Source organism: Malania oleifera, chromosome 9 (genome assembly GCF_029873635.1).
Source record: "Malania oleifera isolate guangnan ecotype guangnan chromosome 9, ASM2987363v1, whole genome shotgun sequence".
Classification (NCBI taxonomy): Eukaryota; Viridiplantae; Streptophyta; class Magnoliopsida; order Santalales; family Ximeniaceae; genus Malania; species Malania oleifera.
Genome location: NC_080425.1, coordinates 61800741 through 61810037, shown reverse-complemented (window position 1 = coordinate 61810037; position 9297 = coordinate 61800741). Strand labels below are relative to the sequence as shown.

The 9297-nt window shown below is 37.6% G+C and overlaps 1 protein-coding gene across 1 annotated transcript in view; it reads right to left on the bottom strand.

The window, feature by feature from the left end:
* Positions 1–1298: 1298 nt before the first annotated feature.
* LOC131163850 (uncharacterized) overlaps positions 1299–9297 on the bottom strand; it is a 56889-nt gene continuing 48890 nt past the window's right edge. Inside the window, exon 13 of the mRNA XM_058120647.1 lies at positions 1299–1712. Within this exon, the coding sequence (XP_057976630.1) occupies positions 1566–1712 (147 nt within the window). The 3' untranslated portion in view covers positions 1299–1565. The remainder of the gene's footprint in view (positions 1713–9297) is intronic.

Genomic DNA, 9297 nt, shown 5'->3' with positions numbered 1-9297 from the left:
CATGTTTAAGATCTAAAATTATAAGGGACAAGTCTTTCGCACAATCTCTTCATGTATGACCATTTCAACTGTCATGATACCTCATAGCCTCACATTGTACCATGGATTTATGATCACCATGCATGCACCTCAAACTTAAAATCTCAGATTTAGCACATTCGTGCCACATGGCATGCCTTTGTTCATCACATCAAGGTGCTACGCTAGCCATCATATCATACTACATGTATAAGCATGCTCATCAAATACACGTCATTCAACATGATATGCAAACAAATCATCCTCATAACACCCATTTACATCATTAGGGCATAGGTACCAAAATAGCATATTTATATCTTTGGGTCGGTTGCACAACTTTTGTGAAAAGTCTAAACCCAATCATACTAAGGCAGGACCACCATGTATCACATTCAAGACCTAGAGACCCAAGGGCGGAAAGAAAAAAACAAAAAAAACCCCCCTTTGTGATAGAAAATTGAATTTGAACAACAAAAGAATGGGAATCCTAAAGGGCTGTGGGGCCACCTCATCCTATCACCTCTAGGCGAGCAAATGTAAATTTTCTAGTATTTGGTAGCATAAATTGCAGGTCTTAATATGAATTTCAATGAAACTTGATATATTAATATTTTATTAAACAATGAAACTTGATATATTAATATTTTATTAAACTTTGTAAAGCCTAGTTGCGTCCAATCTAGATGATGACCTGACTTTTTTTTAATAAGAGATTTCTATTCTAAGGTTTAGTCTATGAAACCTATTTTTTTTAATGAGAGATTTCTATTCTAAGGCTTAATCTATGAAACCTAGTGCGCGGCGTATAAAACAATTATTTTTTATGTGATTAGGTTAAAGTCGTCACACTTCGCGAGAGAGAATATTGTATCACCACACTATATTTTCTTTCTTAATAGTGAAATCTCTACAACTCCGTGGACGTAGGCAAAATTATCGAATCACGTAAATATTGTCTTGTCCATATGATTAATTTTTTAAATTATCGAATCACGTAAATATTGTCTTGTCCATATGATTAATTTTTTCTTTGGCATATATTCTTTCTCTATTTTGTTTCTCGCAGGTTTTAAAAATTTATTGTTAATTCCCAACAGCTTCATCTAAATCCACACCAATTCAAGTATAAGACCCCAAATTCATGCTCAGGGTCGAAGTTCAGGCCATTTGTTGGTTGTAAGTGGAACAGGCTTTGACCACCCTTTCCACCGCGATCAAAAAGGCAATTACCGTGTCTCCCAAAATGGAAAAACTGCTAATGCAACCCCACCCCTCTCTTTACAAGGAATTTCTTGTCTAGTGGTCATTTAAAAACAAAATGAAGGGCAAAAAATTCACCCAAAACTGATAATTGTTGAAACAACTAAGTTTTACTGGAAAGAAACGTGAAAATAAATAGCAGAAGACCACAATGAGGAAGACAAACACATGACATGAAAGAAAAAGGTGGGAAAGGAGAAGCAGGGATGGGGTTTGAACGGCATTTTGAACCAGTGATCATTTTTTATTTGGGCAGAGATTTGCTTCAGAATCGACGAAACCACCTAAACATTTGGGGGAGGCCAGACCTTCCCAAGGAATTCCTCAATTCGCTTGGCTTGATTAACGTAACCTTCCACTCCAGTTGCCAGTAGCTCCACAGCTGCAGGCCCCATACCGGATGTAAAGCTTAATTGATCCCACATTACAAGCTGGAAACAACAAAACAAGAAAGTTGAAATAAACCAGTCTCTTCGACATTCCAAGAATCGAATGAAAACTATTTTAAAAAAAAATAAATAGAAGCATCCCAGGCCACAGTGCTCCCCGCTTTGCTAGGGTAAGGGAGGGTCATCGGTATGCAGCCTTACCACTGCTTTTATATAGAGAAGTTGTTTCCTTAAACTCGTTCAAAGACCCCAAGTCTCCAAAATTTTGCAATTGCAAGCCATTTTAGCCATGTTTCGGTTGCAGAATGAAATTGGGTGTGATTGGGAAGAAAAACTAAACAACAAATATGCAAAAATGAAATCGGGTGTGCTTGGAAAGAAAAACTGAACAAAAAATATGCACAAATTTAAAAAATAAATTCAATCCCATTTCATTCTTGCATGTCAAACATGTAATAAAACTAATCATTGTGCAATAAAAATAAATCAGAAGCTTGATTTGAATAAATTTTCAGCAGTTAACATTTAAATAATTCATGACTGCATATTTAGTTCTTCAAAACATTTCTGGCATATCAACCCACTAATATTTTTTATGAAGCTATGCATGTTTAGCAGATTGATCTGCACAAAAAAGCTAGGCAGGAGCATGACTGGCTCTGAAAGTCCAGGTCTCCATAAGAGCGTACAAATGCATTCTAAGGGCCCAAGGGGCAAGAGCTCTACACATCTCTCCACCATTACTACCCTAATACAACTCTCCTATTGTAAGATTTTGTTGCACTGTCACACCCTATTCCTTATTTTTGGTTCTACTCTCCATTGTCACGGCAAACTTGGTATCAGTGCCACTTAGTTTATAACTCTTGCATTTTGTATGTCCAAACTCCAAATGGCAGTGCTACAATGTATGCACTGAGGGTCCAATGCCTCGACTGGGAATATGATGGTATAAAAACAGGATGAGAAATGGATCTATTAAGACAACAAATTCGCCACTAACCTATTATTTGTAGTATTGTTAGATCACTTCATCACTTTCAATTGATTTCTCTCGGATAACCCTAAGTTCAAAGAACTAGTATTCTCAGTCTGATACCAAAATTAGGTTCAAAAGTACATTTATGAAAGGGAAAAGTATTAGCATTCCTTAAAACACCCATTCCACAAACTAACTAAATAAACCAAGTTGAATCAATGGAGTTCAATTAGCTCCAAATGTTTTAATGTTTCAATTACCAACCATTTTAATATTAAATTCCTTTATGTGAATCTAAAAATTCCATGCAAGCACACAAAGTTCATCTCACCTCATGAGATTTCGAGAGTATACAATTGCCCCTTCATTCATCACACTTCATGAAATCTCAAGACACAATTGTCCCACCCCATGTTCTGTCATCAGATTGATTTTAGGTGTTCTATGAAAAAGACCACACAAACCAAAATGTTCCAAGAAGGGAGTTTCACTAAATAATCTACCCCTCAAATAAACTAAATGAAGTCTAATACACCGTCTCTCATCTTCATCATGAGGCACCCACCAGAGACGCATGTGCATGCATATGAAAGGACACATAACAGAACATGCAAAAGAGACGTGCAATGCTCAAAATGCACAAAAACAATTCCTAAAGGGCTAGCTTGCTTTATGTTTTGGATTTTTTTTTAGAAGGTAAGAGAATATATTAGCACAAATTAGACACCACCACAATCAAATTTAAACAAAAAAAAAAGGCACACAACAGACAAAGAAAGCAGCAGTTTTAATGGTTATTTAGTCTTTTAGCATTATTTTTATTATGTGAGTTTTGTTAGTAATGAGTGAGTTAGTAAGGGTATTATGGTCATTCCAATTATACTTATATATATTATAAATAGAGGGAGAGACTTATCATTGAGTTTAGGTCTTCCATTTTACCCAATTACTCAACATGGTATCAAAGCGTGATCCAAACTAAACCCTACTCAGCCATCGCTGGAAAACACCATTCCCACGGCTGTCCTTCCTAGATTCACCTCCATCCCATATTATTTCACAAAACCAACCATACATCCATAAACAAACCCCCCCCCCCCCCTGGGGGACGACTCACCCCACAAAATCCCATTGCCGGAGGAGTCCCCACATGACAGCCAAATGCTGGCAGGGACGGTCTCATGAGCCGGCGTGAGTGAATTTCAGCCACCTTTTTTTTTTTTTTTTTTTTAAAACCTCTGCCATGGTTTGATTCCTTCTCTAGACTATATTATCAAGCTGTTAGGTCAGTTTTTTTCTCAACAGTTCAACCTCTTTCAACCATGCACTCGCAGCATTCCATTAACGTAGTAACCCGACCTCAAGAAAAAAAAAATAAATAAATAAAAAGATATTTTGGAGAAGATATTTTGAGATATTTATATATAAATATCTTGAAGGAGATATTTATTTAGATTACTTAAGAGCTAAGTTAGGTTTTATTCTATAAATTCTCTTATTCTCTCTCTCTCTCTCTCTCTCTCTAAGATCCTTCGCCGTTCGTCATCCATTTCCAAAAACGGAGGGTACTGCGTAAATCAGAAGAGGAAACTTTACACTTTTAGTGGATCGGATCGTCGTTTCGGAGAGTTTCGGGTTTTCCCAAGAATCGAGGTAGGAATCTGATCCTAATTTTGATTGGATATTTGGATAGCAATAGAAAACATAGTAAGTTTATGTTCTGTGGTTTTAGGTTTTCGGGATCTCGGGTTGTCGATTTGGACCGTTTTCATACGAACTTTCATTTCGAGTATAAGGCAAGGGGAATTTGATTACAACAGCATATTTGGAAAATTAAACCGCTAAAAAGCTAGTTTATGTTATTATGTATGATTTAACTGCTTATTTGTGAAATTCTACCGAGTAGAAATGTCGGTTTGACGATTTTACGATTTTTGGTAAAAACGAGGATTTCGACGTGTGATCTCCAAATTTTACAAATATTGTTTATTTGTGTTTATACTATAGTAGGAGAGACTCGAATCCTTTATTTATTCAGTTAAACTATGTATATTGAATTTCTATCATTTAGCGAGTTTTTGAAGTAAACTTGTGGGATATATGTTGAAATGGAAATAGATGGAATTTTCTATACTATTGATATAGAATATGGGAACGAAGTTCCAAATTTGTTATACTGAGAATGTGATAAACGGAGGCCGATGATACACCGAGCTAAATCAGTAAACAAAGAGGGGTAAACTGAGTGGAAAGACGCCGATTTGAACCCAATGCTATTATTTGAATTTGTGAAAAATACTGGAATTGCGCAGGTTATCATATTTGTATAAATTGAATTTATGATACACGGAACCACAGCTTAAGAGTCCCAGGAGGGTTGAAAAATACTTTCTTTGCAGGGTTGAAATAAACTACTGTCATATGATATGGCGCGATATCGTAACTAGATGTACACGTGCAACCACACGTACTAAACAATGTGGGTACCAAGATAGTCGGCTAGCAGGGTGAAACCATTGGCTGATATTGGGCCAATGGAGGCAGTCGAATCGTAAGTAGGTACTCGACAGTGCCTACACGAACAGGGCATTGGACGAGTATCAGTGCACAACCCGGGACACGGGGTAAAACTGGTTATAGGGATATTTTGCTGTTGGTCATCTGATAAATCATTAAATGGTCGAAAGACAGATGTAGGAATTTTGTAATATGAATAATGATATACCTGATGCATTACTGTATTGAAAATATTTGATTTATATTCCAGATGTTGAATGAAAATATGCACGTATGCAGTCACACACTGTTGTAACTCTTTCTTCCTTACTGAGAGGTGTCTCACCCTATCATACAACCTTTGTTTTCAGGTTCATCAGTGCGTCGGTCCTAATAGCTAAAAGGATTGGGGAGATTGTCTTTGGTTAGCTTACGTAAGCATCTAAATCTTGTATTAAACCTAGATGAAAGTCCTGTTGGAGGATTATAATAACAAGAATTTTTATCCTATGTATGACTTTATGAGAAATGGTGTGGATGTACTAGTAAACTTTGGTATAAGTCTAGTAGTAATCCCAATGGATGTTTATGTTTTTCCGCAACATTTACATCATGATTATGTATGATTTACACCCGTATGTCCCTGTTTAGGGCGGGTTGTTTCCATATCTTGAACAAGTATAGGTATTTGATGTATGATAGTGACACCTGCGTCCGTGTAAAGGGCTGGGTCGTTACAATTAATGTTTGGTCAAGGCTTGTGAAGGCTTTTTTTTTGAGTTTTTTGGATCTGTGGCAGCATTCATATGTTCAGTTGTGAGGCTGTGGCTGATGAGAATCAATAAGCACCATGGAAGGATCCATTATATGTTTCAATTGGGCCTATCATCAGAGCGAGATCCAAGAAAATCAAAGAAATACTTCACGGGCTGATTCAAGATATTTGGGCTTATTCAAAAATGGGACACTCCAAGCATGGCCCAAAGAAAGATGAAGACTTGCTAAACTTAATTCAAGTTTGTGATGGAGCTAATCTTACTTAATGACTCTAATCTCCTTATTAATAATTGTGTGCTAATTCAAATATGGGATTTGACTTAATGGTGTATTGCAAGGCAACTTAGCTTGCATAGTATTTTAGTAAGTTGTGAGAGTCATTAATGTGTCTAGTAAGTTGGTATATTTAATGTCCTTGTCTCCCATGTTTGTATGGGAATTGCTAAGTATTTAATGTTCTTGTCTCCCATGTTTGTGTGGGAATTGCTAAGTGTTTAATGTTCTTGTCTCCCATACTAGCTATATATATCTCACCATTGTAAGATTGAAGAAGAGGAATAAAAATGTGAGGCTTTGAGGCTTTGTTTCTTCTTGGTTCTTTTGAAGAACTTTTCGAACTTATCGAGATTTCCCGTGGCGTTCACTATCGACTTATCAAACGGCTTTCCACCACCGTTTGTGGCGTCTTCCTTATACCAAGGTTCGTGTTTCGCTCTAAACAATGGGTTGAGGTCATATATACCAAAATTCTTGTTTGTCGTAAACAACGGGTCGAGGTTTACCATTCATATCTATCCAAAATCTGAATTTTAGCTTTCTTGGGCAAGCATTCCAATATTGGTTGTTGGGTCTCAACGCGTGTCGTTTGAGGTTCGCATCAGTGGCAGTGCTATATCCGTTGGTGAGTTGTTCACCTCATCTGTGGCAGTGCGGCATCCAAGGAATGGTTGTTTGATGCTTTGTGAAGCTGTTTATCAATTGTTAATGAGTTTATTAGGTCTGAAACAGTGGGATTTGCTGTGTTTTTTGAACCACTATTCTAATTCCTTCCATATACTAAAATATCAAGCTGTTGGGCATGTGTATTTGCTCCAAGATCTAATCTTTGTTGTGACAATGCATTCATGGTAATTCGCTAGTTGTTGTTCGGTGTTAGAAATGGTCATTGGTAACCTTCTTGGGGAGGTGGCAATGCTCATAAGACTTTTCTTTGTGTGAGGCTGTGGCAGTGTTGCTTTCTTGGGGCTGCACCTGAGGTTGTTGGTGATTTGTTCATGGTAGTTTCAGTGGTTCATCTCTCCAATTGTTCCAGTGCTGAGTGTTGCTTTCTTGGGGCTGCATGTGAGTTTCTTGGTGCTATGTCAGCCTTGTACTGATTTATCTATGGCTTGTTCATGGTGGGTCACCTTATTTGTGGTTGTTCCAATTGTCACAACAATTAATCTTATGATCATTGGTTTGAGTTTGTGAATGTTGGAATGACGTTTGCACATCACAATAGTATGATTCCTTCGTTAGTCACTTGTTTTAGTGAACCGCATACTATGACTATATCAAAGGAGGAGTATTCTAGGTTTCTACAGTATCAATTGTCTCAACAAGCATCTTATCACATTGCTTCTTTTACCCAAAAAGGTAATCCTATAGTCTGCATGTCATCTGGTATCCTTGGATTATCGATTTTGCTGCCACTGACCGTATAACAAGTGCAACCAACTTCTTTTCTGATCTCCAATATCCTAAAAAATCTCCCTCAAGTTACCCTTGCTAATGGGACCACTATTGATGTTAAGGGGATAGGAACTCTTTCTTCTGCTATATACATTCCTAAATCTCCTTTCAATCTTATGTCAAATAGTAACCTTACAAAGTCACTAAATTGTTCTATCACATTCCTTCCTAATTCTGTTGTTATTTAGGATCTGAAGACGGAAAAAGATAATTAGCACAGGACGCGAGACTCGTGGAATTTACTACTTTGAGTCGCCTTCTCCACCCATTGCCTGCACAGTCGCAACTACACCACTTCAATCCATTGTCATCTTGGTCATCTGTCCTTGGACATGCACAGTCGCAGCTACACCACTTCAATCCATTGTCGTCTTGGTCATCTGCCCTTGGACAAGTTGAAACAATTAGTTCCTACATTGAGTTTTGCGTCTAATCTTGACTGTGAGTCCTATCAATTGGGCAAGCATCATCGCGTTCCCTTTGCTCCCCGGGTCAACAAACGGGTGGTTAGTCCTTTCATGCTTGTCCATTCAAATATTTGGGGTCCTAGTCGTGCGACATCAAAGTTGGGGTTTCAATACTTTTACATTTGTTGATGACTACTCTAGGATGACTTGGTTATATTTAATGAAATATCGTTCCGAGTCGTTTGATACCTTTAGTGCTATCTGTTCCCAAATAAAGACTCAATTTGACATGTTATTCAAGATACTTCGTACTGACAATGCTAAGGAGTACTTCAGTACCCAATTCAGTACTTATATGATTTAACTCTTGTATTAATCCTTCAATCCTCTTGTAACCACACTCCACAAAAAAAAAGAAGTTGTTGCAGAGTAGAAAAACAAACATATTCATGAAGTCACTCGTACCCTATTGTGTCAAATGAATGTCTCCAAGTCTTTTGGAGTGATGTTGTGCTCATAGCTTGCTCCCTCATCAATAAAATGCCATCCTCTATCCTTGGTGGTAAAATTCCATATCCAGTTATCTTTCCTAAGGCTCCTTTGTTCTCCCTTCCTCGTAAATTTGGTTGTACGTCCTTTGTCCATCAGTTATCTCTAGGAATGGATAAGTTGGATCCTCGTACTATCAAATGTATTTTGTTAGGTTATTCCTATACTCAAAAGGGATATCGATGTTATAGTCCTACTTTACATCGATTCTTTGTCTCTGCTGATGTCACCTTTTTTGAGTCCACACCATACTACTATGATTCCTTGAGTTCTAATGACCTTGATGAGTGCCTTGCCTTCTAGATCCAAACCTAGTATCTGCGCCCAATCCTCCTACATCTTCATCCAGTTTAAGTCCTTCTCATCACTTGAATCATCCCAATTTGCAGGTATACACACGGCGACTCAAGGGGGAAGTACCTCCTCCAACTTCTACTACTATGCCTCTAGTTCCCTCGCGGGAAGATCTTATTTCTCATGATGTTGATCCTTCAATAGCTATTTGAAAAGGTAAATGCACTTGTACCCAACATCCGATCTCTAGTTTTGTTTGTTATGATTTCTTATCACTCTCTTATTACTGTTTTGTTAGGAGTCTGTCTTCTGTTGCTCTTCCAAGATCTATTTCTGAAGCCTTATCCCATTATGGATGGAGGACGTCCATGGTTGAAGAGATGTGTGCACTACA